A 17219-nucleotide genomic window follows, 5' to 3' on the forward strand; every position below is an offset into this window, starting at 1 on the left:
CAAGTAAAAATTATTATGATATTATGATGTATATTATATACTGGATGCATCTATGTTCTGTTGTCTTCTTTGCCTATTTAGGGTACAACTGAAGAGGGAAGGGGTTCATACTCCAAATGAAGTTTAACATTTTTGTTATGCAACTTTTGATATAACAATAACAGTATCATTACTACTATGTGGCATATGTATACACCTTTGGCTATAATGTGTCTTGTACTGTATACTAACACTTTCCCCTAATATTCATTCATTATGTTTCAGCTTTACAGGAACATTAGGTTAAGTATTAAGATTTATTTTCTCTTCCGTTTTTGGTGCTTGAGTATATGCTTGCACCTTTGACAATTGAAAATAGATTATATATTATATCAGGGGTCTATTGCATTTATACCATTTTGGGTATTTGAACCACTTCCTTCATCTTATCAGCAGCTTTGAAGCTTAGAATGCTTGTCTTCCTATGAGGTTTATTTAATCCTTTAATACAGGCTATAACAGACCTTTATATCTCTTGCTGCAAATATAATGTTTAGAATATACACTATATACATATAACTATATATATTTTAAACTCTACATAGCATTCTTTTTCACTAAGTTCTACTGTTGTTTTTATCATTTTGGTATAGATTAAGAGTTGACTATTTCTTTAAAGTATCTATTTCTGTTATTTTGTTTTACTGTATTAACATTATAACCTGTTCCTCCATCCGGAGGGGGTCAGTGTGAACAGCAGATGGGATTCAACGTGCTGGCTTGGCTCTGCTCAGACCTGGATCACACACGCTGTATTACCTGGCGTTACCCTGGTTCCGGTTGGGGGTGGGATATATATATATATATATACATGTACCTTTTGATAGTGCAACATACTCTGACGAAACGTTGGAAGATGTGTGAAACACGTTAGTGGTACTTTTTCCACTCCATCCATGTTGTCACATTTGTCATTAAATTGTTTTTAAACTCAGTATATTCATTGCGGCTGTGCCCCATTTTTTATCCACACGGATTTCCTGCATTTACCTCTTCAGCGTGAGGCACGCACGTGGATCTGGACTGCATCTCACTGAGTAACTTTGCTTACCATTAGCCCACATTATGGCTTTAGAACAGTGGAAATGGGATTGTTGATACAGTACATATTCAGCTCTACAACCAGTGGAGGGGGTCCATAGGTGAAGAACCAGTCAGTGCTTGTCATCATAGGCTCTGGCTATATTATCAACCAACAGAACCTTATACATACTGTATAGCCCCCACCCCCCCCTTGCATGAGCATATTTTGTCTTTGCAAATATGTTACTCTATGATGTATTTGAAGTCCTTTTCTCCAAGCAAGTTTAGACACTTCAATCAATTGTGGATTGTCACTCTGTATTCCTGATTTGGAAGCACTGAATTATTGAACTTTGTTTCATTTTTTGTTACTACTGTAGCTATAATTTGTAGAAGATTTGCCTCTCTTAACAGGATTCATTTCCAAAGAGATTCATTCTAAGGCCGCACCTATAGTGCCGTCGATGGCGACTGCGACACGACGGGTGATGTCGCCGTCGCCACAGGCGAAAGTTATATTTCGCCGCGCGTCGTCGTCGTCGCGGGTTTCCGGACATTTGATTGGTTCAAGGGCTGTCAAATGAGGCGACAGCCTTTGAAAAATCAAATGTTGCCGGCTACCAGTTTTCGCGACGGTAACGTCGCTTTGTTGCATTGTTGCTGTCGCGCTTACTATAAGCGCACGCAGCGGCGGCAATGTATTTGTTTTCGGGCGCCGTTGCGTCGCCGTCACTATAAGCGCGTCCTTAGTTGCTGCCCAAAAGTAATTTCCACGTATTTGTATTGTAATCGTATATGGATTTTAATTTAAGGAGAAGGACTATATAATATAACAAATCTAAATACCTTTTTTAAATATGTGTTTTCTATTTCTTTCATATATGTTCCGTAATTTTGAACAGTCATGTTAAAACATTTTCTTTTTTTTTTTGTCTTTATATAAAAAAGGAAACAAGGAGAAAATACCAACTGTAGGCCTTATACCAATGCAATCTGACATAATCAAAGATTATGCTGGAGACATTATAAAAGAGCTACCTTTCTTAAGCAGGTATGTATAGGTAACTGTATTTTTTCCCTACAAGATCCCAGACTTACAGTATGTATGAGATACATACATATATACATATTACAACAAGACAAACTGCCTGCAACAGACTAAGCAAATAATGAGTACTTAAATTAGTAATATAATAACCACTAACGGTGCTAGGGACTAGAAGTAATATAACAATGAAAAGAAAAGTGTCCCAACGTGCTGAGTTGGGACGAGAGAGAGAGAGAGCAGCGAGAGAGAGCGGCGAGAGAGAGAGCGGTGAGAGAGAGAGAGCGGCGAGAGAGAGAGCGGTGAGAGAGAGAGAGCGGCGAGAGAGAGAGAGGCGAGAGAGAGAGAGCGGCGAGAGAGAGAGAGAGAGCGGCAAGAGAGAGAGAGAGCGGCGAGAGAGAGATAGAGGCGAGAGAGAGAGAGCGGCGAGAGAGAGAGAGCGGCGAGAGAGAGAGCAGCGAGAGAGAGAGCAGCGAGAGAGTGAGTTAGAGAGAGTGAGTTAGAGAGCGGTGAGAGAGACAGCGGCGAGAGAGAGAGAGAGTGAGAGAGAGCGGCAAGAGACAGAGAGCGGCAAGAGACAGAGAGCAGCGAGAGAGAGAGCGGCGAGAGAGAGAGAGAGAGCGGCGAGAGAGAGAGAGCAGCGAGAGAGAGAGAGAGTGGCGAGAGAGAGAAAGAGCGGCGAGAGAGAGAGAGCGGCGAGAGAGAGAGAGAGAGAGAGAGAGAGCGGCGAGAGAGAGAGAGAGCGGCGAGAGAGAGAGAGATAGAGAACACAATGAACAAACTAACTAGCTCACAAATTGGCAAGTGCCCGTGTCATAAGTAATGTACATAGAATATACTTCACCAAAATCTAAGGATCAGGGATGGGGAGACAGCACTGGAAGTCAAAAAGTGTTAAAATGTATTTAATACATAGTAAAAAAAGGGGCCCTGAGTTGGCTCCGAAATGTTGCATCGCTCTTTACTATGTATTAAATAAATGTTTTCATTTACTTCCAGTGCTGTGTCTCCTTCCATGATCCTTGTGTTAATGTGATACAGATGTAAATGATTTAATTCACACAAAATGTGATGTGTATAATAACCTGTGCAGGTGTAATATATAGAGGTGTTTAAATACTCTACATATTGTGCCAAATGTGTTAGAAATCAATAAAATTGAAAAACATAAACCTGTCCAATAAAGTCAATAGGTGTGTTCGTTACCAACTTGTAGGGAATATAAAGCAATGGAGACGTAGCAGCTTCAGGTGGGACAAATTAATTCCTTGATGATCTAGAATGTGAAAGAGAAGAAAAGACGTGCATGCTCCCTAGCACAGATCAATTTAATTTAAAAAAAGTGAAGTAACAAGCTCAAGATTAAAAACACGTACAATGTGTAAAATCTTTTAAGCATTTAGGTAAACAATATTACCACTCTAACTCCTTGAACTGGTGTTGCAGTGAATAAACTCTTCCTCTAATCTTTAAATATCCCATTGCATCAGTAAGTAGAGGAAAAAAAACTGTCCTGTTACCACAGCCTCGCAGCTGGATGCCTTCCTCACCAGATGACATGGGGGGGGGGGGGGGTGTAAGTATCATATATATATATATATATTATTATATATTTATATATAAAACAAAAATCAGAAGTGCATGCCCCATACTGTATTACCATTTAATACATGTAATACTGTAGGTCGAAGACAACATTAAAAACGTGATCAAATGTGATAAAATTGCATGATTTAAAAGCCTGTTATATATTTACTGTATATATGCGTGTGCGTATGAAGTGCTTATTTGACAGGTCAGGATGGTGCAGTAGATGTGACTTACTGTATCTAGATTTTAGTAGTGCATTTTAGGCCTAGACTTATGCAAGCAATATAATGAGGCAGTAGGAAATGGCAAGAACAATATTTGGCTGTATACAGTACAGGGATAGCTACAGTATTGCCAGCAAAAAGAAGGAGCCCCTGATGCAACTCTATAAATTATCTTATCCTAACAACTGGAGTACTGTGTTGTATTATAGAGGGTCTATATCAAAAATTTGGCATGATCTGATCTGCATCAAAACATTGTTAGCAAAGACTAAAGGACCTTTAAAGTGTTCTGTGGAAGAGTGATGAAGTATGGATATGAGAGAGATTATAGTAATGGCATAGTTATAGAGAGACGTTTGGACCTAGCTACAGTATAACTCATAACTCTACATGTTTCATTTGCGATTTACTCTAGCTTTTTATTTACAGGAAACACTAAGGAAAGTCCAATTGAATAAATAAAATAGAGCAATTACAGAATTTTTTTTTCTTGACTCCACTAACCTTGGTTAAAACTATTGTTCAGTTCATGAATCGAATTATGCATTCATACTGTAGCTCAACATACAGTACTCTTCAGTGGTTTCATAACAGATAATTAATATATTTTTTGTTTAGTAATGACCCGGTGGTAACTTCCCTAACCCCCAAAAAATCATATGATGAACTTCGACACTGGCATTCTGGACGACCACTCAGTGATGACTACGATAGAACAAGACGTTTTGAATTCAATGGTATTGAAAAACTGACTAACTATCTAAAAAGATGATTTTTCTATAATCATGTTATTATTATAGTACATTATAATTGTATTTTGAAAAAGCAATGATATAGTCTCTCATTCATTAAATGGAATCAGCAATTGCAAATGGCTAAGCCCTTTTAGTGAATATTTTTTGTAGTATTTGTGTTCATCTGTCTTGATGAAGGATATAGAATCAATCCACCAGTCATGAAGTGGGGTTAACCTGCTTCATACATTGGAGCAGGAGCACATTGACACAAATGGGCCTAAAATATGTATAAAGCATAACTAAAAGTAATGTTGGCAAAAAAATGATGCAAAGAAGAGCAGCAAATCCATACGTCTCTATGAATGTATAATAATTATTTTGTTGTGCAGCATGTGCAGCTTTCTCCTCCAAACTCCCAATAAAATGACACAGGGGTGGAGTTAGAGGAAACATTGAGATAGCTGTGCCATACATATGAAACATATATGCTATAATAAATTACAAGTACAGTATGTACCCATTTTGTGCTCCATAAACGCATATAGATTTTCGGATACATTTTGACACATACTCTTTCAATTAATCTCCCAAAACCAATTCTATATACTGTACATATGTTTTTCATGGTTGCTGTTGTACATATATCTTTAGTTCAAATGTATTGTTCAATAGTGCCATAGTAGCATGTAAACTAAAGTGAGTCCATTTAAAAAAAAAAAAAAAAAAAAGGGTTGATAGGAATTCATAAAACAGCTTTTTAAGGGTTTATGTACTCTATGTACATGTACAGCAGGGGAGCGCAAAGTGGGGGGCGCTAGATTTTTTGGGGGGGACGCGGCTTCCCCGAAGGCATATAAAATAAATGCCAGGGATTGCGTGAGGCTTCCTAACTTAACTTGGTTCAAACGACGCGTCTGCATAGCAACCGGCGTCAAATGACGTCGCAGGGGCATGTGACGTCACATGACTCCACGTTGTCATTTGACGCAGGAGCTGTGCGAGGGGGGGGTCGAGCCGGAGGGCAGAGAAAAAAGGGGGCGCATGAATTTAACTTTGCCACCCCTGTATTAGAGTTTGAGTACAAATTTGGTAAAATTTTGGCTAAAAATAAGGCATTATATTCTATACCTCCTCTTCCTAACTCTCCTACTGCCTTCCTTGACTCTTTTTCCTTTGTCATAGATGAGGACGTGTCCCTGCTGATCTCCTCTTCTCCCTGTATAACTTGTCCTCTTCTCCTAAAACCTCTTGCGCCTATTCTAATACACACACACACACACACACACACACACACACACACACACACACACACACACACACACACACACACACACACACACACACACACACACACACACACACACACACACACATTTTAACTCCTCCCTCCACTCTACTACTTTTCCCACCTCCTTCAAGCAAGCAACAGTTAAACATTAAACATACATAAAAAAAGAGCGCATGGAAAGACTGAATCAATAAAAAATAAATCACTTTATCAGTTCAATAAACAAGTTAAAGACTTATGTAGCGCATGACCCTCCTCCCACCCTCCTCCGGGAGATCTTGGCCAGGCTACTGCTACGTGTAGTGCTGATTACCTGTGATGGTACAGGAGAGATGAGATGCCCGCGATGTTGTGGGGGAATGACAGGACAAACCTCTGGGGATTCTTCTGGTTCTTTACTTCTTGGTGACAGCGCCTCCAGACATAGGGGGCTTCAGCATTGCCGAAGGCGGTCCCTGTTATGACAGTCCTTTACTCCCAATATCTTTCTCCACACAGACTGCCGCGGAGCCAGAAGTATAAATGAGGATGATCTTTATTATAGCAGCCACTGCTGGTGTCGTTACAGCGTATGCCCAAGTTGATAAGGTAGATCCCTGACTTCTGGATGGTACTGGCTTGCAGGTAATGGTGAGGCCTCTCTGGATTAGCTTATTGCCTCAGCCCATGAGGGGCTGAGCACATGTCTCTCTTCCAGCCTGGAGGAGATGAGGAAAGCTCCTACCCCATGAATGGATAGTCTCAAACTCTCTCTCACTGTGACTGAAGGTCTCACCCCTAAGGGGCTCAACTTCAATCTATAATTTAGCTACTAACTTCCTGAGGCTCAAGGAGGGAGGACCCAGTATCTGCGCCACCATTGGCTATTCACAGATCTCTGTGTTACCACCACTCCTGTCACTCAGGAAGTCAGCATGAGGAGGGGGAAAACCTCATAGGATAGCCTGTCACTGTCTGTATCTTACTAGAATTTACGTGACAGGGAAGGTAGAGAGATATCTGGACCAGCCATGGCTATACTTACTTTGTTAAAAAAAGATGATAGTCAATCATATTCAAGTGATCTTCCCACACCGAGGACCTGATGGCAACAACTGCGATAACCGGGCAGTGAGATGGATTTCTCTAGTGCTCACCACAGAGCCATTGTTGTCCTCCACGTAGAGGTTTTTGTTGTCTGAGGCCTTCTCTCCAGAAGTCTCCACCGTTTCCTGCTGGGAGTAAGGAGGTGGTATCTCACCACTCCGGCGATATGCTGGAAACTTGGGACTCTCTGATCGGAACACTGGTACGCCGACCAGGCCATGGGACACAGTCTCGAAGGGGACACTCCTCCCCTTTTCGGGTCGCACCATCGTGGTCATCAGGACTGGACAGCATCACCATTTTACATCGCAGGTGTCTGTCCCATCTTTGGCAGGATCTGTAGGGGTGCACGCCAGCTGGCGCAGCACCACAGATGCCTAATCTCCGATCTGTCCAGAGGCAACACTACGGGTTGGACGTGGGTGGGTTCCGGTTCACTGACCATCTCGGGAACCTTGTCGGAACCCATGTCTGGAACCATTTTTGAACTTGGATCAGTCATTGATAAGGTAGGCCCACCATCGTCCGGCCAGGTAATAGGGCCGGTCAAGTCTTTGAAAGAGAGGCCATAGGCATTAGCAGGCTGGGCACAGAATAGCCTGTGCCGCACTCGTGGCAGCTAGCTCCCCAGACAAGGTCTCCGCCCGGGAAGGCACAATTAGGACACAGGCACATCAAGCAGCTAGTTCCACCGACTATTACCTCCAGGAATCCTCCTGGCAGGGAGTAATATCCCAGGCTACGAGTTGCCATCGTGGGCTTGGATAAAGTGCGGGGAGGCAGGAGAGCAGGTAGGGTAGTTCCTCCGTCTTTGCTGGCTCCGAAGAACTGAGGGTGCGGTCTGTCACATCTGGCTCCTCCCTTGTCTTCAGCAGTTGTTGAGCATTGGCTGCCACAGTACCCCCTCCCTCTGGTGGAGATTAGAAGAGGGGCGTACAGGGGTAGGACATGACCTGGTTTCCTAGCTGAACCAGTCACATCACCTGGGTGGGATCCTAGCTTTCGCGCCATCGGCTGATCCTGGAGCCCAGGAATTAGGGTATGGCCATCAGAACACTGTTCCGCACCCCCCGCTTGAGGCAACCTCGTGGTGACCATTAGGGTACATGACGCCATTTTGAAACAACTCAAAGTCAGTTCCGTTTAATGGTCTAACTTGTGTAGTTATCACAGGCTCATCGTTCTTGCGAGCAGTCATTTTGCTTGCAGCTCAAAACGTAATCATAATGTCCCGACTGTCTTCTCCCCCTGGTGGAATGAGGAGTCCTAAACAGCACAAAAGGGGCGCGGTTATGGCTTTTGCACCACTACACAACCTAGTTGCAACACTAACCTCTGTATTTTGTTGCAACGGGACCACGCAGTCCGTGTGATTCTGGCGGAAATCCATTTCTTGTAGGTCTCCACAGCACATAGTTAGCAGTCTACCAAGAGTAGTTTATACCCCAGGCTAGCAAAGCTCTTTCCATTACGCTGCACTCCTTCACAGTCCATCACAAGCACTCTGTGGTTCCACAGTCTGACTACAGCTAGTAGTACTCTGGGCGTTCTTCCAGCAGAGGGGTATAGGCACCTAGTATATCAGGTAGCCCTCCTAAGACACTCCCTAACAGTACCTTACACCACCCCATCTGCCCTGATCCCCTAGTCTCCTTCAGGTGATGCTTGCCCGTGGCAACTAGAACCCCTCCAGATGCCCTGAGCGGCATCAGTCGCAGGGTGACTCAGAACAGCAATAGCCTTTTTGTCTCCATACTATTCACCCGATAGGGCAGTCTAGGCCATAGTTCCTTGGCGGGGAAAGTGGTCCCTGGTTATAGTATGCCGGTGTCAACTGGACACTACACCTAGCCTCCCTCCTTTTTCAGCACTTGCTCTGGAAGCGTACCTTGTTACTTCCAGCCTTGCGTCACGGAAACCCTGTCCTGTTGAGAAGTATCTCGCAGCGCCTCCAAATGTAACGGTGTTTCCCCCACCCGATGGGAGAATCTGCCATTACAGCGTGTGTGGTGCATGCTACCTGTTGGTAAGCAGGAGGGCTGAGTCGTCCGCCGTTGGTTGTGGGGACACAGGACAGGTTTCTGGGGTACACACCCCCAGGGGAGGCACACAAACAAGTGAGATTAAAAAAAAAACAGTATTCAGTGTCTATAATGCCCAAAGTCTATGTGGTGAGCATTTGCTGATACACAGATCAGCTGTTTAGTGCAGGACTAAAAAACGCTAAGTGCGCCTACATAAACGGAGGGGTAGTGAGCATGAAGTCAATGCTGTCACTCCCTGATGATGTCAGTACATCAATGTATTCGACAATTGTATAGGTATTTTTGTTTTTAGGTTCGCGACCAAATATTTTAGTTCTATTGAGTAATACTCCTAATAAAGTTACTATTCTTAACTTCGAATCACATCACAATATCTTCTATTGATCCTGTTGAGGGATCACCCAGGCAATTATCATTTGAGTACCACTTGGTCACCTACTAAGGTCTTATCATTATTTGGAGTGCTCTCATTATAAGGGATTCTTTTCTTTGGTATATCTCTCATTTTGCCCCTGATAGTAGCACCCTATTGCAGAGCTGAAGCGAGGGTTACCTTTCCTCCCTTCCTTTCCCTCCCCCTCCCTAATCTTACCCTAGTTTACTACATATGGAATGCCCTTCCCCTCAATATCGACTGGCACCCTCTCTCTCCACCTTTAAGAGCCATCTTAAAACCCACCTCTTTAACGAAGCATATAGGTAGTTTCATTAGTTGATATACCTCATATGCATATACCATGACCCCTGGCAGACGCTGCATATGTTTTTTTTTTCCTTTTTGTAATATGAAGATTTGCTCCCTTTACTCTTGTGTAAATGTATCGTTACTTTACATCAGTTTTTCTCCACTTTCTACAGAGATTTGGAGAATGGTTGGGGAGCAATTAGAAACATAGAATTTGAGGGCAGATAAGAACCACGTGTCAGTTCACATCTAGCAGATTGCAGTCTCCAATAAATGATTACCACTCCTTAAATTGCCCTCTTTATGATGCCCTCTATTAATACCATATCCAAGACCTGCTCTTCTCCTGGAGGTCTGTAGACCATTCCAGTGTGAATGACAACCTTCTCCCTGGTTTCTAGTTACCCATACAGACACAGTCATTTATAGAGTACAGTACTTTGTCCTGAACGACGCAGTCTGTACTGTATGTTGTTTTTCATATGAAGGACAACTGCTCCTCCTTTTCATCCCTACTCTGTCCTTTCTAAATATGATGTAACAATGTCCCAGTCCTGATTTTCATGGTAGCGTCTCAGTAATAGTCACAGAATCCAAGTCGCCTCCTGTCATTATTACAATTAGTTCTGGGATTTTATTTCCCAAACTTCGAGCATTTGTATAAATTGCCCGAAGATTTTTGTTAATGCTTTTACTAATCCTTTCTGTTTCCCCAATTCACCGCCTTCTGCCTGTGGCAATATCTTTCCTATTTAAACTGTATTTTTCCCCTTGATAGCTTTCCTGCTGAAATATACAACCCTATGAGGGAAGGAGTTGCTAGGAACAATAGTATAATGAGATATATCAACATTTGCTTCAATATAATGGGGCAGGTTGCATCAGTTTGATCCACCAGGTCTGAAGTGATGGTTTTCTCAGCACCATATGAAAGAAGCTCAAATATCAAGCTTCATACATATGGAGCAGGAGCAAACTGACATAACATTTTTGCTCCTTCATGAAGGAGAAAGCTGCTCCACTTGATAAATATGTCACAGAGTGAAAATTGTCTCTATCGGCCCCTTGTTAATATGCTGTATCTTCTACTTGCTGAGAAATATTTAATCTCCTTTCACATGGATGGGGCCTAGTAATAATATAACAAAAAAATGATTTTTTGTGCTTTGATACCTATTGTAGACCTCCATGTTTCAAATTAGTTTAGAAAGTAAGAAGTCTTCATATCAAAGTCTCCTGGCTGCAAAAGTGAGGCATCAGATTTATTAAATAAACCAATTCTTCATTGCATTCGGTGAAAACTTTTTCTTAGAAAATCCGGTGGTATTTTTGGCACCACTTGTGTTGCTGTGATATATGACATGTATACAGAGCCGATCCCTAAGGATCAAAAAAGATTCTCCAAATTATTGCACTCAAAGTATAATAATAAAAACTTATAATGGAACAACAGTGGTCCAACAGATAGTTTTCTGTACTGGCTGTCAGATACACTGTAAGATCAGTGTGCTGTATTTAAAACAAAATAATAAAATTTCATCAAATTATTAAGTGACACAGTATGTATAATTATTTACAGTGAAAATAACAAACCAGATAAAAATCCCCGTAGGGGAGTGTAAGAGTAGGGTGGAGCACTGGGTTTGTGTATAAGATAGGACTATCACGTTAACACATTAGTATGTGTGTCCACTAAAAGTATATACTCTCAGGGTTCCTACTCAGACATCAAAATTGTTGTGGTGTATACATACTGAGTTCACTCTATTGGAACAAACTTAGAACATACTATGGTAAGAAGGATCCCAATTACGTCTGCGTATTTCCAACCATAGTACATATAACAAATGACATATAGCGTAATGTGTCCGTGCAAAAAATATATATAGAGATCCACAGATAATGGGTTATATGCTATAGGGCAGTATTTTACACCAAATGTATTCCCATAGGAATACATGAGTACCTACAGTAATGTGGAAATATACTTATGCACTTACGTCTAAATGTGGCAATATGTATACTGTATGTATTAGTATACATATAAAAATATAGGACAAAATGATCATATATAAGTGGAGATCAAAAACCCACAGACAGCAAATATATAATGTCCTATAGTAGCAATTGTAGCCATATATTATTAAAAAATTATCTCCATGGTGAATACAGGGGAGTTTAGTAGTTGATGGTAGTAGATACATATAAGCACATTATGGCAGAACAGCTGGAAATTGATAATATCTCAATAGTTGTAGAAAATAAAGCAGTTGCCCAAAAGTATCTATATAAACTAAGAAAGCTAAGGTAGCATGTATAATATACTTCAGAAATACAAGCTAAAGGTCACAAAAGAACGCTGAAGAAATATAACACCAGCATACGAGCCGTGTTAATGCAGTCCTGATGTCGCACTCCGATGACGTCACTTGCGTGACATCCTACTTGTTGACGCATTTTTCACGTGATGGCCACGCTTCTTCAGGGGAAAGGAGTTTTATCTAGTTTCTTATTTTCACTGTAAATAATTATACACACTGTGTTACTTAATAATTTGATGTAATAAGATTTTATTATTTTGTTTTAAATACAGCATACTGATCTTACAGTCTAACTGACAGCCAGTAAAGAAAACTGTTGGACCGCTGTTGTCCTCTAAGTTTTTTTTATTATTATACTGTACTTTGAGTGCAATAATTTGGAGGATCTTTTTTGATCCTTAGGGATCAGCTCTGTATACTTTATATTTTCCTCTTAGGCACCTTAGTTTACAAATATATTTCTCTATACATTGGTGAGCGGCTGATTCATTTTTTCTAATATGATATAAGGACAAAATTGGGGTAATTATGAGCCAAATAAACTGTTCCAAACGTGTCAAAGAAAAATCCCACTGGAAGTAATCTGTTTTTTTTTTCGTTGATTGCATTTTTGTCTTAGAATTGTCCCAGTTTTGCCTTGATGCACACAGGCCTATTTATCATTCTAAAGGCTTCAAAACTGGGACAAAACTAGTACAACAAATTGATTTATCAAAGTTAAACAATATAATTGATCTCTGTTTTGTAAAGTGACAAAAATAAGTTATATGCTATATAAAAAGGGTATTATGGGATAAGAATATTGTATGATGAGTCAAAAATTTACTGATATCATGTTTAAGTAATGGAGTGCATAGATCTTCTTTTCAAGATGACTTTGGCAATACAGTGGGCTGTAGTTGCCCTTCTATGGAAGGGCCCTGGTAACTAACCTCATATGCATTATTGCTGTTCATTTATTGTTTTGCTGTGCATAAGCTATACCTACTCTATCAGAAACTCTACTATCACCTTAATGAAAAATGCACTGTACTGTACATACAGTATGCCTCTTCACTGCCAGTGATGTGGTCATCATTTGTCATCTCCTTATTTTGATACCCCACAGCTACAGCATTCAAAGTTTAATTTTGTTTTTAAAGTAGTTGTTAGACATACTGCTGATTAAGTGATGTAGAATATAACACTGAATGGTAACAATCTAATATGCTGTGTTTGGTTTACAACAGGAACAGAAAAAGACCCACGTGGACTTCGACAATATCAGAAGCTGCAAACCTTTCAGCGTTTTTATGGACAATCTTTAGGCATTAATGCTTCCAAGAAAATTACAGTACAAATGGATCAATCAGAGAAGAAAAGTTTGGTAGACAAGGCTATAGTGAACAAAAAAGAACCTCATGTAAGGGCATTTAATGAATGGTGTGCACTGGTTTTCAAGACCGTTTAATTCAATCTAACCTTAGTTTCCAAAACACAGATGACAAAATATGATGGACTATGTAGTACATGGTGCATACAGGCATATTTACAAAGTAGTACTAAGCCATAAAACACCTTCTGGCAACCATAGTAATTTAGTAAATCTGACTTTATATGCCAGTGTTTACATATCTCATGGAGCCAACAGGAACTGATGTGGGTTCCAGTGGGCTCAGAGAGATAGGAGTGACATACATGTTGGGAGATACAAAAAGTGACAAAGAAAAGTTATAGCATAGAGTGGCAAAAAGAGGAACACAGTGTGTCAGTGACAGAAACAATCACAAAGAGAAAGAAGGCATTTTCAATGCATCAATAATCCAATTCATTATGTTTACCAAGGGTAATCCTTATTCTTTTAAATTTCATTTTTTGGTGACCCAACACCTTACATCTTTTTTGTGGAAACACAGAATTTGGGTCACTTATGCAAGACAATTCCATTGGCAAAGTCAGTTTACAAAGCTTGGGAACCACTTCTATATAGCCACAAAGGCTGATCAGAGGAGATCAGGAAAAGGTCCCCAAGTACTGCACCCAACCAGTTTCTGAAGTATTGCAAACCAACAGTTGGTATCAAAATATGGAGGTCAAAATGATACGTAAAAGTGTGTGAATCTTAAAAACCTGGTGGTGAGTGCTGGACATACAGCTGTGTTTAGAGGATACACCAGCTATTGTTCACTATTGTGCCAGGTGATAAAATTGTACTAAGGTTAAGTATAACCTTTATAGGCAAATAGGGATGATCATAATGGACAAAGGTATAACCATTCAAATACAAGTTCAGTAGACATTAGATGCATATCTATCACAGAAAAGAGCCGTAGTATTCAGGCAATTCCCAAAGGCATCACAAGTCCAGATGCATTGAAATAGAACACTGTTACGGTTGTGCTCGCCACAAACTGGGACCGGACCGCAGGGCTGAGGTGGGGTTATATAATCACCGACCTTAGTCCGTGCAGACTGATCCGGAGTGCGAAATCCATAGTCGTACATAGCAGGATCAGGATTGGAGAAGGCAACATCGTTGTTATTCAAGCAGTAGTTCGGCAACTGGTAGACAGGAGCTCCCCGCTTCGGCGTAGGAGCGTGAGCGACCTCTGTGCGAGAGGCGGCTTCGGCCCATGATGTCGGTGTCTGTAGGAGAAGACAGCAGGCTGGCCGAGGAACACCGCAGGGCAGCGCCGGGGAAAACCAACACTTCAGCACAGGGGTCCAAAACAAGCCTCCGCGTGGAGAGTATCAGAAGGCCTCAGGAAACGAAGGGTAACCTCTGCTAGGGGAAAATGCAGCAGGTACCAGGAACCAGTACTGGCAAACAATTGCTTCAGTACAGGAGTCAGGAACAGGCCTCTGCGTGGAGTGTAGCAGCAGACCTCTGGGGACACGGGAAGACATGCCTCTGCGTAGAGAGTAACAACAGGCCTTTGGAACACAAGAACTCAGGCCTGTGCATGGAGAGTAGCAGCAGGCCTCAGGGAACTAATAACGAGAACTAGAAAGGTTAGTACACAAATGAGACAAGCCAGTAGGCTTGTGGCTGAACACAGTAACGTCCAGAGAAGTATTATGCTCGGCACTGAATCAGTGCCAAAGCCCAGCATATAAAGGGCAGTGAGCCAATCACAGGATGGAGGTGTGTGAGAATTCCTCCAATGATGGAGCACCGGCTAGGGCAGCAGAGATAGCTAGCACAGGTGCTTATAGATTGCCAGAGGGAGTAATTAGAAACTGCATAGTTCTGCAAGGCTATAAGCAAAGCAGAACCGGATTCCTTACAAACACACCCTATAATCATAGCGGTAGTTAATACAACAGGTGACAACATACTGTAAGTGCTTCAGAGTTGTTAGCTATCTAATAGGTGCATGAATCAGTATAATCAATACATAACATTGGTAGCTCTATTGGCAAATATGTCTGTTCTAGATGGTAGCAGAGTCATAAAACTTTATCAGCAGCCAAATACTAGGTAAACATGAATGGAAGTAAATCATCGCTATACAACCAGGTTTGAGAGTTGAGAGTTCCAGCAGTAATCCATTTGCCTCCACATCACATCCCACCACCAGACGCCACCGTTGTGATGTCCATAAAACCCGACGCTGTTTCACGTAACTAAGTATGCTTCATTAGGGTAAGGTATAAGTTTTACATACATAATATACATACATATACATATACATAGTGACATCTCAGTCCCAGCATAGGATCTTATGTCCAGATCAAAGACAGGAAATCTTAGCATTTGTGCACAGGAGGGTTTATTTACAAGGTTCAAATCAGGAACAGGATTAACTCATAACATAAAACGGAAACAAAAGACCTAACTCCTTTCAGGAGTTCTGACTAATACAGCTTAGTTAGGGACTAACAGTGGGAGAACTAAACTCTTTCCCCACTTTGCACACTGTACCTGTAGCAGCTCCCCTTGCAGTCTCTCACAGGGCTGTCTGTGTATGTGCCTTCATATCAGCACAGCAGCAGGAAACTGTCTGTGCTGCCTTTTACCTTGCAACTCATTAATTAGGGCTCAGGTGAGGGAAGGGAACACACCTGGAAGGTGCTGGTCCTATGTACCTACCCTCAAACACCTTTTGTTCCACTACATCACAAATCCCCCCCCCCCCCCCCCCCCCTTTGCTCAATCGTTATCGGGTGAGCACTTGAAAATAGGGAGGTGTATACCCGGGACAATGCATCAGCATTTCCATGCTTGGAGCCTGGCCTGTGTTCAACTGTGAACCCCTGGAGACTCAAGAACCAGCGGGTTACACGAGCATTCTTTTCCTTATTTTGCTGCATGTACTTTAAAGGTGCATGGTCCATTATTAGGGTACATTTTCTCCCTAAATAATAATATTTTAGAGTCTCCAATGCCCATTTGATGGCCAAGCCCTCTTTCTCAACTACGGCATATCTTTTCTCATGGACAGTTAGCTTTCGGCTAATATATATGATGGGGTGTTCCTCCGTTCCGACTTTTTGTGACAGGACCGCTCCTATACCTACATCGGAAGCGTCACACTGAACCCGAAATTCCCTGGTTAAGTCCGGGGTGATCAGGATGGGATGAGCACATAAGGCATCTTTTAAGTTTTGGAAAACTTTTTCCGCCTGGTCAGACCACTTCACCATGACCGAACTTTTCCCTTTCGTTAGGTCGGAAAGAGGGGTTGACAGGGTGGCAAAGTCTGGTATAAAGCGACATTAGTAACCGGCCAGGCCAAGAAAGGCTTTAACCTGTTTTTTAGTTCTTGGTCTCGGCCACTCCCTAATTGTCTTCAACTTCGCCACCTGCGGTTTCACAAGCCCTCTACCAACCGTATACCCCAAGTACTTGGTCTCTTCTAAACCTATGGCACACTTAGCAGGGTTTGCTGTCAGACCAGCTTCCTCCAGAAAGTCTATACCTGCCTGTACCTTTTCCAGGTGAGAGTCCCAGTCATTACTGTGAATGATCACATCATCCAGGTAGCTCACGGCATAGTCCGTATGGGGCTTCAACACCCGGTGCATCAATCTCTGAAAGGTTGCTGGAGCACCATGTAGACCAAAGGGTAGGACCTTATATTGGTATAGCCCGCCTGGTGTGGAAAACGCTGTTTTTTCTTTAGCAGCTTGTGTTAGAGGTACCTGCCAATACCT

The 17219-nt window shown here is 41.8% G+C and overlaps 1 protein-coding gene across 8 annotated transcripts in view; it reads left to right on the forward strand.

Annotated features, from left to right (window-relative positions):
- Positions 1-17219, forward strand: part of LOC142501655 (putative ATP-dependent RNA helicase DDX60) — a 362879-nt gene that overhangs the window by 173869 nt on the left and 171791 nt on the right. For all 8 annotated transcript variants that reach the window (XM_075611796.1, XM_075611815.1, XM_075611833.1 and 5 more), the window contains 3 exons: positions 2011-2113; positions 4540-4658; positions 13313-13485. In XM_075611796.1, coding sequence (XP_075467911.1) covers positions 2011-2113; positions 4540-4658; positions 13313-13485 — 395 coding nt within the window. The remainder of the gene's footprint in view (positions 1-2010; positions 2114-4539; positions 4659-13312; positions 13486-17219) is intronic.

The sequence above is a fragment of the Ascaphus truei genome, chromosome 1 (assembly GCF_040206685.1).
Source record: "Ascaphus truei isolate aAscTru1 chromosome 1, aAscTru1.hap1, whole genome shotgun sequence".
Taxonomy (NCBI): Eukaryota; Metazoa; Chordata; class Amphibia; order Anura; family Ascaphidae; genus Ascaphus; species Ascaphus truei.